Source organism: Onychostoma macrolepis, chromosome 05 (assembly GCF_012432095.1).
Source record: "Onychostoma macrolepis isolate SWU-2019 chromosome 05, ASM1243209v1, whole genome shotgun sequence".
Lineage (NCBI taxonomy): Eukaryota > Metazoa > Chordata > Actinopteri > Cypriniformes > Cyprinidae > Onychostoma > Onychostoma macrolepis.
In genome coordinates, this window is record NC_081159.1 from 21,417,846 (window position 1) to 21,433,600 (window position 15,755).

General features: G+C 36.7%; 1 protein-coding gene across 6 annotated transcripts in view; it reads right to left on the reverse strand.

The window, feature by feature from the left end:
* Positions 1–15,755, reverse strand: part of nsmfb (NMDA receptor synaptonuclear signaling and neuronal migration factor b) — a 38,529-nt gene that overhangs the window by 8,875 nt on the left and 13,899 nt on the right. For all 6 annotated transcript variants that reach the window (XM_058776933.1, XM_058776930.1, XM_058776932.1 and 3 more), the window contains 8 exons: positions 9,221–9,273; positions 8,674–8,763; positions 5,706–5,833; positions 5,475–5,558; positions 5,116–5,149; positions 4,873–4,943; positions 4,676–4,755; positions 3,224–3,326 (listed from right to left, as the gene is read on the reverse strand). In XM_058776933.1, coding sequence (XP_058632916.1) covers positions 3,224–3,326; positions 4,676–4,755; positions 4,873–4,943; positions 5,116–5,149; positions 5,475–5,558; positions 5,706–5,833; positions 8,674–8,763; positions 9,221–9,273 — 643 coding nt within the window. The remainder of the gene's footprint in view (positions 1–3,223; positions 3,327–4,675; positions 4,756–4,872; positions 4,944–5,115; positions 5,150–5,474; positions 5,559–5,705; positions 5,834–8,673; positions 8,764–9,220; positions 9,274–15,755) is intronic.

The window sequence follows — 15,755 nt, forward strand, 5'->3', positions numbered from 1 at the left end:
CAGACACATCTGTTTATGTGCCCATGATTCATACATCATCTCACAGTCATGAAGCTTCCCGAATTATGAAAACAACAAGTTGAAATCTGATCTGACCATTCAAACGGCAACATATTTCCAAAAATCAGATTTTAAATCATGTAGAGATGTGGTTTGGATCATATTTGTCTGTATTTTGGATGTGACAACATGGTACCACTGTATTCTTTGAAAAACCTTAAAGGAAATATCATGGTAATCATCCAATACCATGGTAATACAACAGTACTTTTCTGTGTGAAAGGTTATATTTGGAAGACTGTTTCCAAAAGTAATTTTCTCAAGTTTTTATCTCACATTTTTGACTTTTCTTCTCAGAATTGTGAGTTAATGTGTTGCAGTTGCAAGTTAAAGGATTAGTTTACTTCCAGAATAAAAATTTCCTGATAATTTACTCAAAGATGTTGATGTCTTCACTTCTTCAGTCGAAAAGAAATTCAGGTTTTTGAGGAAAACATTCCAGGATTTCTCTCCATATAGTGGACTTCAATGGGACCCAACGGGTTGCAGTTTCAATGCAGCTGCACAATCTCAGCCAAGGAATAAGGGTCTTATCTAGCAAAAGGATAGTCATTTTCTAAAAAAACAAAAACAAATCTATACTTTTTAACCACAAATGCTCATCTTGCGCTAGCTCTACCCAATGCATTACGTTGGAAAGGTCACAGAAAGTCAAACTCCCTTTACAAAAAAAGGTAATAAAACGATGTCGGACGATTTTGAATGAGATACCCAACCTTTTTGAACCAAAGTACACAGACAAATAACTAACCACGTGTGACCTTTCCAACGTAATTACGTAATGCGTGAATACACGCATGTGCATCGCAGAGCTAGTGTAAGACAAGCATTTGTGGTTAAAAAGCATATACAGGTGCTGGTCATATAATTAGAATATCATCAAAAAGTTGATTTATTTCACTAATTCCATTCAAAAAGTGAAACTTGTATATTATATTCATTCATTACACACAGACTGATATATTTCAAATGTTTATTTCTTTTAATTTTGATGATTAGAGCTTACAGCTCATGAAAGTCAAAAATCAGTATCTCAAAATATTAGAATATTACTTAAGACCAATACAAAGAAAGGATTTTTAGAAATCTTGGCCAACTGAAAAGTATGATAGTGATAGTGGCCTTCAGCTCATCTGCATTGTTGGGTCTGGTGTCTCTCATCTTCCTCTTGACAATACCCCATAGATTCTCTATGGGGTCCAGGTCAGGTGAGTTTGCTGGCCAATCAAGCACAGTAACACTATGGTCATTGAACCAGCTTTTGGTACCTTTGGCAGTGTGGGCAGGTGCCAAGTCCTGCTGGAAAATGAAATCAACATCTCCATAAAGCTTGTCAACAGAAGGAAGCATGCTCTAATATTTTCCTGGTAGATGGCTGCGTTTACTGTGGACTTCAGAAAACACAGTGGACCAACACCAGCAGATGACATGGCAGCCCAAATCATCACTGACTGTGGAAACTTCACACTGGACTTCAAGCAACATGGATTCTGTGCCTCCACTCTTCCTTCAGACTCTGGGACCTTGATTTCCAAATGAAATGTAAAATTTACTTTCATCTGAAAAGAGGACTTTGGACCACTGAGCAACAGTCCAGTTCTTTTTCTCCACAGCCCAGTTAAGATGCTTCTGACGTTGTCTCTGGTTCAGAAGTGGCTTGGTAGCCCTTTTCCTGAAGACGTCTGAGCATGGTGACTCTTGATGCACTGACTCCAGCTTCAGTTCTCTCCTTGTGAAGCTCTCCCAAGTGTTTGAATCAGCTTTGCTTGACTGTATTCTCAAGCTTGCGGTCATCCCTGTTGCTTGTGCACCTTTTCCTACCCAAATTCTTCCTTCCAGTCAACTTTGCATTTAATATGCTTTGATACAGCACTCTGTAAACAGCCACACCTTTCAGTAATGACCTTCTGTGACTTACCCTCTTTGTGGAGGGTGTCAATGTTCGTCCTCTGGATCATTGCCAAGTCAGCAGTCTTCCCCATTATTGTGGTTTCAAAGAATAAGAGATACCCAGAATTTATACTGTAGGGATGGTCATTTATTCAAACTCAAATGTAAATATTCTAATATTTTGAGATACTGATTTTTGACTTTCATGAGCTGTAAGCTCTAATCATCAAAATTAAAAGAAATAAACATTTGAAATATATCAGTCTGTGTGCAACGAATGAATATAATATACAAGTTTCACTTTTTGAATGGAATTAGTGAAATAAATCAACTTTTTGATGATATTCTAATTATATGACCAGCACCTGTACATTTTTATTAGATTTTTTTTAGAAAATGACTTATTGTTTCGCTAGATAAGACCCTTATTCCTCAGCTGGGACTGTGTATAGCCCTTTGAAGCTGCACTGAAACTGCAATTTGGACCTTCAACCTACTGGCCACCACTGAAGTCCACTATCTATATGGAGAAAAATCCTGGAATGTTTTCCTCAAAATACTTAATTTCTTTGCAACCAAAGAAAGAAAGACATGAACATCTTGGATGACATGGGGATGAGGAAGTTATCAGGAAATTTTTATTCTGGAAGTGAACTAATCCTTTAACATCTCACAATTCACAATCTCACAAAAGTTGGAATTGTGAGATGAAAAAGTCGCAATTACCTATTTATTTTTTAAACCCATGGCGGAAACATGCTCCAATAGTTATAAGCCCATATCCAGATCGTCACAGCTGAATACATGTCCAGAGCTGGAGTGGCCAGAGGCTACTGTCAGTATGTGCTGCTGAGAGACTGCGTGTGTGTACATGTTAGAGTGTGTGCGTGTGTGAGAGTATATGAGGCAGAGAAGTGCGGGGGTGGCGGGGTGACAGACTGTCTATCTGTCAGTCACAGAGCAGTTGCTTGTCAATCTGGCACCCTCATCTCCTGCCATCATATTCCTGCCTGACCCTGACCACACTCCCAGCTGTCTTCCTCTGTTTCTCACGCACACACCTGCCTTAGCATGAAAGTATGAGGCTGTACAGTAATGTCAGCTCGGCAAGTGTGCTAAAATCCATAAATGACTATTAACAAGGATATCATTGTAAATACAAACAATGTACATAGTCTCTCTATATATACACTGAAAGCATGTCTTGATCATTTCCTGTCTTGTCTTTATGACAAAAAGCCACGCAGGGAGGTGAGCAGGTGTGATTATCTACCTTTTCTCCATTTGCATTGCCGAGCACATAGCAGCCCATAATGTGGATGAGGTTAGGCTCGGGATTTAATAAGCTCATGAATCTGCCGAGTCTCTTCCAGAACCTGCACACAAAAGCTCAGAATAATTACAAAGTAAGGCTACACAGTTTTTTATATTGTAATCACAATTAAAAATGTAATTTTTAATAAACTGACATATAAAATATCTATTCTGTGCAGGGAAACTGAATGCCATCTTTAGGTAGTCTATACATCCAAATTGATCTGAGCTGTGATCTTGAATGATTTATTTCTGTTTTATTCAGCAGTAAATAGTGTCTTAACAGTGTCCTCTTTGCAACATGAAAACAAAACCATCATTCAAATTTTGAATAAATTATATATAGCATTGATAGCACAATAATCCTGGAACATTCTCCTAATAATCACTGAAGCTGTCACTGCACGTTTATATAGCTTCACAAAACTATTTGAACCCTGCAGTTTAACGCAAGCTCACCAACTGTCACTCACCATTATACTCAATGAATTTGTCTACACTGCACAATAAATCCCGTATTTACAATGTGTATTGCGGATTGTTCATTATTATGTGAACATTCTAGTTGTGTTGTATGTTGTTTGAAATTGAAGCAAAAGGAATAAATCTAAAAGGCAATTTTTCACATTTAATTACATTTACAGGGAAGGGATGCAAACTCGTCAGGGGTGAAAAAGGTGACAAAGATGTGACTTCCTTGGGGGGCTCCTGGGAACAGGTCGGGAAGAGTTTTTCTTCAAAAGGTGGATTGATAGTCAATTTTAGCATGAAGATACAGGGAAAACTCACCCTATACTTTAGGTAGCTTTTGACCACTGTTTTTCAACGTTAATTCAAAATTCAATATGACGAGTAATATTATTATTATTAAAATAATTCAATTAAATTATAAAAACATCTAAAAATGAAACCCATAAAGAACTACTGCATAGTACTACTAATACTAAATTTATTAATAAATTAATACCAATATTCATCTTGTGTTCGCTTTCAAAGGTTCAACCATAGCATTTCTATTTTGGTGGAAACCCAAGACAGGCTTTAAGGATTATCATTACAAATCTGGAAAGATAATTGAGTGTATACATTTTCAAATGCACATTATGATCGAACCAAACTCACAAAGTTTGTGTGGAGAAGCATTTACTGTGAAACGAATAAAAGCTTGTGTAAAAACAATTATAATAATAAAAAAAAAAGGCTAAGTAAACTCACACAAATGACCTGTTTTGGATTCAAAAAGGTGATTTTCACCAGAAGGTGACAAGTTTGCATCCATGAATTAGGCTAATTGCAGAAGCCACCATCATAATCTCACTTTTTTTTATGAATTGTGCAGCACAATTACAAATAAAACAAAAAGAAACCGATATGACAGGCTGCACTTTGTTTTGTGAAGGTGAACACTCACTGTATCATGTCCTCCTCCTTCTCTACTTTAGCAAATGTGGCCACTTTGTTCTTCAGTAGGTAGAGATGACCTGGACCTCCCTGGAGAATACAGAGAGCCAATTTACGCAGTGCAAAATAACATGTACATAAATACTCCACATGCAGACTTGTGAAAAAGCAAGATATGCAAATAATCACACACATATTTTTTCAAACCTGACAGAAGATGAGCATGTTCCAGATTTTGCAGCCTTTTCTGTAGGCGGTGAGTTTCTTTTCAATCTCCTCTGAAGAGCAGGGAGATGAGAGAAGACAGATAGCAGAGAAGTGGTGAGAGAGGCAGCAAGGGAATCATATGATATTACAGCCCAGCTTTTTCATAGTAAACAAACAGCAGGAGCAAACATCAGGCATACGCAAAAAACCCGAAAACAAAACATCTGGCCAATTAACACGTACCTAGTATATCATCAAAGGTGGCATGCTCATGATCCTGTGGGCAGAAAACAGGGCAAGAATTAACGACTCGTAAACAAAAAAAGAGCTGCATAAATCTGCGACAGAAATTATCAGTTGGTAAATATTACGTGGTGTTTTTATTTGAACATAATTCAAGCATAATATAAGCACTACATCGCTAGCTCAGCATTACAAAGCAGCAATTTCAAACAACGATGATTTACACTACTAAAACTTGCATGCGAGAGCTGACTGGTAGACATCATTAGCTGTGCTTAACACAAGGGGCTTTATACTGGACAATCAAACTTTGATTCTCTTTGATCCCATGTACGGCTGCATCATTAAATTATACTCACATAGAGAATGGGGATTATGGAGGGGTCGTCCCTACGGATGATGTTGGGAACGTATTCGGCCTTTGGTACTTTTGATGAAATTAGCTGTTCAAAAACAAGGATGAATAATACACACTTTTATTAATGAGCCCATCGATGATCAAACAGCTGTGCTACATGTAATGAGGATCTGGCGATGAGTTCATAAAAAGGCATTTGGCTCATGTCAAAATGGTTGAAAGATGCATGTACCATGATTTTGGGTGGGATGAAGTCATCGCCCTCACAAGCTGCTCTTTCCGACTCTCTCTCTTCCTCCCAGTCGACATCATCGCAGTCTTCTTCATCCAGATTGCCAGACGATGCCTGGAGGTCTCCACCTGGAGAAGAGGGTATATGCAAATACACAGAACCACAACAAAGCACATAAACAACCAATGAGATGACGAGTCCTATCAACAAGCATTCTGTCGCTTAGGTCTGAGGGTAGTCATGCTAACATAACCTTTCCCGCTTGTTTATGAGAAGTTCTTACACAACACGTTTAGTGATATAGGACACAAAGAGAAAGCACACATATAGACAGCAGAGTACATCCTTGGTAAACAAACATTTTAGACATACGCACAGATGCTGATGTGTGATGAATTGCACAATGACGAATCTTATGAAGCCTTTAAAGAAAATAGCATATTCAGATTTTGATTTACTTTTTTTTATTTTATTTTTTTATTTAAGGACATTAAATTCCACCATTAGAAATCACATTGTCATAATACCAAAAATATTTAATAAATATTATTTATATAATATTAATATTAAGTTAACACAAAAAAGTTTGGGGTTTTATTAAGTATTGTAAGGATGAATTAAATAGATTAAAATTGACAGTAAAGACACATAATGTGACAGAAGCTTTCTATTTTAAATAAATGTCCTACTTTTGAACTTTCTATTCATCAAAGAATCCAGAAAAATTATGTTTTCCACAAAATATTAAACACCACAATAATAATAATAATAATAATAAATTCTTGAGCACCAAATCAGAATATTAGAATGATTTCTGAAGGTTCATGTGACACTGAAATTTGAGTAATGCCATAATTATAGGAATAAATTATATTTTAAAATGTATTTAATTAGTAAACAGTTACTTTAAATTGCAATATTTCAAAATGCTAGCATTTTACTGTACAACCCAAATTCCAGAAATGTTGGGAAGTTTTTTTTTAAATTGAATAAAATGAAAACTAAAAGACTTTCAAATCACATGAGCCAATATTTTGGTCACAATAGAACATAGAGAACATAACAAATATTTAAACTGAGAAATTTTACACTTTTATCCACTAAATGAGCTCATTTCAAATTTGATGCCTGCTACAGGTCTCAAAGAAGTTGGCACGGGAGCAACAAAGGGCTGAAAAAGCAATACATTTTTAAAAGATTCAGCTGGGAGAACATCTAGCAACTAATTAAGTAAATTGACCTCAGGTCTGTAACATGATTAGCTATAAAAGGAATGTCTTTCAGAAGCAGGCAGCGTCTGTCATAAGTAAAGATGGGCAGAGGCTCTCCAATCTGTAAAAGGGTGCATAAAAAGATTGTGGAATACTTTAAAAACAACATTCCTCAATGTCAAATTGCAAAGGCTTTTCAAATCTCATCATCTACAGTGCATAACATCATCAAAAGATTCTGAGAAACTGGAGAAATCTCTATGCATAAGGGACAAGGCCGAAGACCTTTGTTGGATGCCCGTGGTCTTCGGGCCCTCAGACGACACTGCATCACTCATCGGCATGATTCTGTCATTGACATTACTAAATGGGCCCAGGAATACTTCCAGAAACCACTGTCGGTAAACACAATCTGCTGTGCCATCTGCAGATGCCAACTAAAGCTCTATCATGCAAAAAGGAAGCCATATGTGAACATGGTCCAGAAGCGCCATTGTGTCCTGTGGGCCAAGGCTCATTTAAAATGGACTGTTTCAAAGTGGAAAAGTGTTCTATAGTCAGACGAGTATAAATTTGACATTCTTGTTGGAACTCACGGACGCCGTGTACTCCGGGCTAAAGAGGAGCGAGACCTTCCAGCATGTTCCATCAGCGTTCAGTTCAAAAGCCAGCATCTCTGAGATATTGAGTATGTGTCCGTTGTTGTTGTTTTACATTTTATTATTAATTTGTATTTTTTATTTATTTGTTTATTTTTTTTGGATGTTATGTATGAAAAATAAAAAATGTTGATAACAAAAAAAAGCCAGCATCTCTGATGGTATGGGGGTGCATAAGTGCATTCGGTATGGGCATCTTGCATGTTTTGGAAGGCACTATGAATGCTGAAAGGTATATAAAGGTTTCAGTGCAACATATGCTCCCCTCCAGACGACGTCTATTTCAGGGAAGGCCTTGTGTATTTCAGCAGGACAATGCAAAACCATATACTGCAGCTATTACAACAGCATGGCTTTGTAGTAGAAGAGTCCGGGTGCTGAATTGGCCTGCCTGCAGTCCTGATCTTTCACCTATAGAGAACATTTGGCTCATCATTAAATGAAAAATACGTCAAAGACGACCACGAACTCTTCAGCAGCTGGAAACCTATATCAGGCAAGAATGGGACCAAATTCCAAAACCAAAACTCCAGAAACTCATAACCTCGATGCCCAGATGTCTTCAAACTGTTTTGAAAAGAAGAGGAGATGCTACAACATGGTAAACATGCCCCAATCCCAACTATTTTGAGACCTGTAGCAGGCATCAAATTTTAAATAAGCTCATTTTGTGCATAAAATTGTAAAATTTCTCAGTTTAAACATTTGTTATGTTATCTATGTTCTATTGTAAATTAAATATTGGCTCATGTGATTTGAAATTCTTTTAGTTTTCATTTTATTCAAACTTAAAACACGTCCCAACATTTCCGGAATTCGGGTTGTATTTTGGATCAAATAAATGCAGCATTGGTGAGCGTAAGCAAAAGAGACAAACAAATTTTGACATTTGAATGGTCAGTCCAACCATAAAAGGATAAACACAGAAATATCTGAATCTGTCTGTCAATGTTATGTTTAAATAAGGCAGAGATATGATCTCTAAACAGGCATCGTAAGATTAACCCATGTATGAGTGTTTTGTGTGAGTGACCAATCATGTGCATGTACTGAAATCAGAAAACGAGACAACATGTCTGTATATGTGTGTGGACTCACTGTCTCTGGAGTCATGGAGAGAGTCAGGCTTGACGGGTGTGGGGTCACTCCAGGACCGGCTGAAACTCTTCGCTTTGCGATCAGCAAATGCTAATAACGAAGCGGAGGAGGAAAGCATCACACACACTGCTCTTCAACAGACACACACACACTCTGGGCTCTTGTCTGAGGTTGACATGTTTGAGGATTTCTCAGTTTTAGGCGGACTAGCTCTAAAAACACTGTAAGTGTACACTGTTATCGACAAAATTATTCAGAAACTAAATCACATCACTAGTTGTACATCAGACAAGTGCACCAAATGGTTTTGTTTTCATCCTTTTTACCAGATGCCTGAAGCATCTGTAACCCCTGAAAATAATTCATCTGACACCATGAATTATTGTCAAGCAATGGCATGTTTGCATATTTACATATAAAAAATTGCACAAATATACAGATGAAATCAGACAAATGTATTGACAACATACACACAACCATACATAAGCATTAACATACTCATTCACTCCCTCACACAAACACAAACAAATGTCTGCAAACAACTCACTCTGAACCTTCACCCTCCTGCTGCCAACCATCCTCAGGTGTTTCCGGAAGTTTCTGGGATAGAAAGGATTTGCAGAAGCACAGTGGATTGGAAAAAGGTATAAGACAAGAAGGGAAAAGCACAAGAAAAATGGGAGATGGAGGAAGAGGAGACAAAAATGGAAATGTTAAATACACTTTCAAACAATCCATTTATACATGGTAGCATTAGCATGGCTGATTATGGACAGGGATGAGTGTTTGAAGTTATACAACAAGCTCAGTGCACTCCAAACAAATCTCCAGTCCTCACAGTTTCTCTGTAATACACAGGCATAAATAAACAGCTTGTCCCAGTTTGACATTGCTTCAGGCTTTAGAAACACAACATTTACTCATCTGTGGGTCTGTATTTTCGGATATTTTCATTACTGTATTCTCAAGAAACACTGTCTGAGCTATTAGCTTGAAGTCACCATGAAATCCAAATTGACAATCCTCATTTACTATGGAATATTGCAGTGCTTATTATAAATTATTTATCAGTGCACATCATTATTTTTAAAATCCATATGGCCTCGTAATCTTTAATCAAAATAACTTCCTCTCCTCCTCGCAATTACATCGCTACCCTTCTCTGATGAAATTTTCCCTGGCGTGAAATAGGGGTAGTAATTTCTTTCTTCCACCATCTTGTCACTCACATGAGAACGCAACAATTATCAAACGACAATGATCCAATAAACCAATCAATTACTGGTGGACAAATCAAGTCCTGCCTACAATACCACTATTAGAAGCCAGATATACATCAACATCTATTTCATGCAGATTTCAAATTAACATAATAGAAAACCGAATTTTTATCTGAATTTAACCCTAAAACAGGCAAGAGTGGAAAATGATCAGCAAAAAAATCATTTCATGCCACTTTTTATATCATCTGGACTTAAGTAAAACATATCCAAAATAATTTTTGTAATATTTGATATATTTTGGATTTTATGAGTTGTACCTCCCAGGTCACTTTGCCTGTTTAGGGTATAAAAAACAGCTCAAGTCATCAATAATTCTATGATTTATTTAATGCAAACAAATATGGATTATTCAAAATATTTTTTGAAACTGTCTCATCTTTATCCTCAGGGATGGGCAATTTCACAGTTTAGTGCCACCCTAAACAATCATATAATGTAATTTATGTAACAAAATATAATTTTTTATGTAATCCTGAAGACTTTAGTCAGATTTTTCAGATGTGTTCGATCAGGGTTGGAGCTAAACGCTGCAGGATGGTGGCCCTCTAGGAGCAGGGTTGGACCAAAAATGAAAATTACCCCATGATTTACTCACCCTCAACCATTCTAGGTGTATGTAACTTCCTTCAAACAGTTACATTAAAAAATGTCTTGGCTCTTCCAGTGGCAGTGAATGGGGTTCAAGATTTTGAAGCCCAAAAAATTGCATCCATATATCATAAAAAAGTGCTCCACGTGGCTCTTGGGGGGATTAATAAAGGCTTTCCGTATTGAACTGATGCATTTGTGTAAGAAAAATATCCTTCTTTAAAACTTTATAAATAAACTTTAAACTTAAGCTTCCGCTAACTGTTTCCTCTTGATTTATATCAAAATCCAAAAATTTTTTTGTAATTTGTGACCGGAGTTTTGTTTTGCTTTCTCCTCTGCGTTTCTGCATTTGGCTACGTCCTACATCTTCCGCTGGAACACCACTCTCTCACGAATGTGAGTACAACGTGAGTTATTGGAAGCTAGAGATTACGGTTTGTAAAGTTTTAAAGATGGATATTTTTCTTACACAAAAGCATCAATCCATTTCAGAAGGCGATTATTAACCCCCTGGAGCTGCATGGAGTACTTTTTATAATGTGACTTCAAAATCGGGATTCAAAACCTTAAACCCCATTCACTGCCATTATAAAGCTTGGAAGAGCCAGGACATTTTTTAATCTAATTTCGATTGAATTTGTCTGAAAGAAGAAAGTCATACACACATGGCTTGAGGGTGAGTAAATCATGGGGTAATTTCTTTTTGGTTGAACTATCCCTTTAAATTTCACTTATAGGTAGGTGTTTCACTGCTGCTAAAGCTAGTTATCACAGTAAAACTAGCAAACCATTTGTATAATCTTGTAGTTTATGCTACTATTAAGTTAAGTAGCTATGTTAAGTACAAAAAATGCTACCACTGTGCTTCACTAAATCATTAACAATTTGAATAATCTTTCTTTCACTTTATGTACTCATTACTGCAATTCTGGAAACTTTCAATCCAGAAATGTCAGAAAATCACTCACAGAAAATTGACCACTACAAACATCCTCATCAGAGAATGAAAGCAAGTTCAGTTGACCCACTCTTTCAACTGACAGCCTCTCTCCTCTCGTTAGCACTCAACACTTGTTCTACATGCATCATGTCACCATGGTTACACTGTAGTGTAGTATAGTAGGAGAGTGTGCTGTGGAGAGGTAGGTGGTCTTTCCTCATTTGCCAACAAAAAATAGAGCAGCTCCCACAGTCAATGCGGAGCCTTTAAAATAAATGAGAGCTGGGCAAGGGATGAAATTATGAGGCAATGGCTTTTACAAAATGCAGAATCAAAACTGTTGGCAACAGTGTCATATTTCCCACAGTCAATATCTTACCGTTAGCATTTTTTTCTGTAGGCATAAAAATGCAGTTGCACAACACCACAATATTAGAAAGCAGCACTGCTGCCTAAGCTAGTTAAATATACTGTGAGAAAACTAATATTCCTGCAGTACAGTGATGCATAGCAGAGGACATTTTTTACAGTATGTAGCTGTGCCGTTATGAGCCTCTAATCAAATCCACCAACGTGAACATTTTACAAAGAGAAGCGGGCTTTTTTTAATATCGCTGTTATATTTGAGATGGTTACAAAGAGCACGGTGACAATGCATCTGTATAGTTGTCAGAACTGCTTTTCTCCTTATGTCCGTCTTGCTGACATGCTTCTAAACTGCTGTCAAAGTCAATGTGCCGGTTGACAAGGAAGGAGTGCAGATCTTCATCAAGTTTCAAAAATAGAAGTACATATCAAGAGAGCTATGTCTTTTCAGCAGGCCATTTTTAATTAAACGCTCTAATGATCTTAATCCTCATTTGTGAGCGTGCTGAAAATAGAGCGATCAGTCAGATCGCCAGAGTGTGACATGTTGTTCTTCACAGATATATTTATATATCTGTTCCTTTTTATGCAAAGAATAAAATATCACACATTTCTTAAGAAGCACAGCCATTTAATGGGTACAACAGGAAAGAACAATCAGAAGATCTAGTGCATGTTCCAATTTCTCCATCAGATAAAGAAACTCAGCATAATCCAAAATACTATGAGTACTCAAAAATTGTAATTCTTTTATTATTAGCTCCATGCTCAGGGAACAGACCTGTAGATACTGCTTTTTAGAAAAATCTTGGCCACTTCAAAATAACTAAAGTGAATGAGAACTGTCAAGCTCCCAAGTCACCATAAAAAGTATCTGAAATGTAGTCAAAATGACTCATTCATACTTTATTTCAGGTCTTTATTCAAGTTGTTCAATGAACACCTTGACATATGCCCTACTTCTCTTGGGTGCATTCATGAGAAGTACAGCTATCTGGTTAGTGAATGAATCATTCATTTGAATCATCTAATGTCATTCACAAAACTAAAATGATTTGTTCACTAATCGGACGGGTCCAATCCAACTGTGCAGTTAACTTACTGACTCAGTTACTCACAGTTGAAGCAAGTTAACAGCTCACTGGAGAGGAAAATTATTAGCAAATAAATTAACTTAAATTGGTATGTTTGTCATACAAAGTTGTTTATAAAACAACACACAAGTCATTTGGAAATAAATGGATTGTGATTCAGCCTAATTGTATGAAAACAAAGGACCAACACATTACTATTATTATTATTATTATTATTTAACATTATAAAACTGCATTTTTGCATTTGACAGAAGAAAGCACAATTTTATTTTTTGAGTGAACATATCCTTTCATGTGCAGTTGTTTTGTAATCATAATGGATGCAACCAATTACCTGCAACCCTCCCACAGTCAGAGGACCGAGACAGACATCTACAGTAATTCTGTTCAGCAGTGTCATGGGATCTCTAAAAGCTACTGCCCTTACCATGTTTTTTGTTCTGCAGAACGCCCTGAATTACCACAGGGGAGCTGAACTCTGTTAAACCTTTGCTGGGAAGAGGAGAATCGTATCTGACCTTTCAATTTACCTTCAGAGCACTGCATATTAGTTCTCTCTAGCAATTCAGAATCATGTTGGAAGAAGTTTTTGATGATCTGCCAGCAGACCAATTAGGATTTACCGGTGAACAAGTGTTTTTAAATATGTAAGCCCATTCTGCCTCGCGTAATGAGTGGCGCTCATGGCATTAGTGTGCTGCGTGACATTAGACCGACAAGTGAAACTCTGAAAGTGTTCAGTTGTCAGCTGTATTGACTAACACACTCCAGGCACCGCACCTTCGGTTATTCGATTGGCCTATTGATTCAAGCAGCCAAACACAGACAGACACACACATATACACACACATATACACAAGTGCTTTGTGTGTGTGTAAGGGTCAAGGTTTTACCTTCATTCAAAGGCAGTAAAACCTGAAATTACTTATATTGTGAGGACCACAAAATGGATAATAAACATATATTTGGGTGAGGGTTAGGTTTAGAGGTCAGAAATATCAATAGCTCTGTTAAAATAAATAAATAAATAAACACCCACTATGATAGAAAAATAAACGTGTCGCCTCTGACCCAGAAAATAAGCCTACCCAGTACAGTATAAAAAAAGTTTTAGTTTGGTAACATATTTATTTAATAAATGAACAAAAAAAAAGAATATTAGCCAGTGTTACAACATTATATGAATAGCATATTATTAGTCAGAATGTTAGAAAATAGCAGTTAGAAATGTTAAGAAAATGTTTATTTTTCTACACTGACCCCTTAGTTTAAATCTAAAGAAGCTGGTTTCTGCTCCAAAGTAAAAATAAATAAATATTGTGACTTCATTTTTTATAATTGCAACTTTATTTCCTGTAATTGTGACTACACACTACCATTCACAAGTATGGGGTCTAAATGTTTAATGTTTTTGAAATAATTCTCTTATACAGACCAAAGCTGCATTTATTTGATCAAAAATACAGTAAAACAGTAATATTGCGAAATATTATTATTAATTCCATTTTAATATATTTTAATGTGTAATTTATTCCTGTGATCCTTAGTCTTCAGTGTCACATGATTCTGCAAAAATCATTCTAGTATCCTGACTTGGGCCTCAAGAATCTTTTTTACTGTTGAAAAATCATTGCTTAAAGGTGCCATAGAATGCATTGATACAATATTTAACAATGTTCTCTGATATCTACATAGATGTTATGTGGCTTAGGTAAAGGCAAAAAATCTCCAGTAACGGTTTTACATGTGCATTTACAACCCTAGGATTTGTCCCTATAGACAATTCTATAGAATTAAATGGTCTGTTATTACCTTATTTGGAAGAGTCATGAATAATAATGTTGAGCTCCGCTCTGATTGGCTGTTTCACAGTGCAGCTCATTTCAGTATCTCACACAGCAGGAAGGAAACACAGGGAGGAAAATATATATTTTAATACTTTCTCTCGCAGTTATATTGTTGGGTAATTATACTATATATAAAATGCGGGCATCACATTTAATATGCAGGGCACTGAAACTGCTTTTGAATTCACAATCGCTTTTTACTTTCACTTTCAAGATTTGCAATCGCACATGCTTTGTGTAAACTATAGCGACTATTACGACATATTTTATAAGATCAGATGCTTGTCAGTGGTGCTCAGGATCTGTAAATCATTCGCCGTCATCCTCAGTCATCTCTCCTTACTCTGTTTATGTGGTAAGTGAAATCTAATGTACTGTAATGTAACAGGCTACCACTAGCAAGCAGCTAACCATGTCCCTTTAGTGGCTCACGTTATTTTATTAGAACGAGTTATTTGCTTTCCGTTGCTTTCTGAATATAGACACCAACCCATCCCTGCACTTCACATCCCCTGCACAGCCTGGAACATCACATTTATTTCCATGATGTGCCATTTTCGCTGTTGTTCTCGCTTGTTTCTTCACAATACTTGCAGAACTTCTGATGATTGGGCTGTGCAGGTCCGGCTGGCCTAGAACATGGGCGGGTAATATTCAAATGTTGGGGGCGTACATATTAGTGATCCCGACTGTAACGTCACAGTTAGTCTTATGTTCTGATTTGCCTATTTTTCAGTGATCTTTTGCATGCACAAGATTTACATAAGGAGGAGGAAACAATGGTGTTTGAGGCTCACGGTATGTAATTTCCATGTACAGAACTGTTATTATTCAACTATGCCAAGGTAAATACAGTTTTCCATTCTATGGCACCTTTAATATTTTATGGAATCTGCAGCACATTTTTTTTCAGGATCCACTGATGAATGGAAAGTTTAAAATAATGCATTATTTTAAGGTT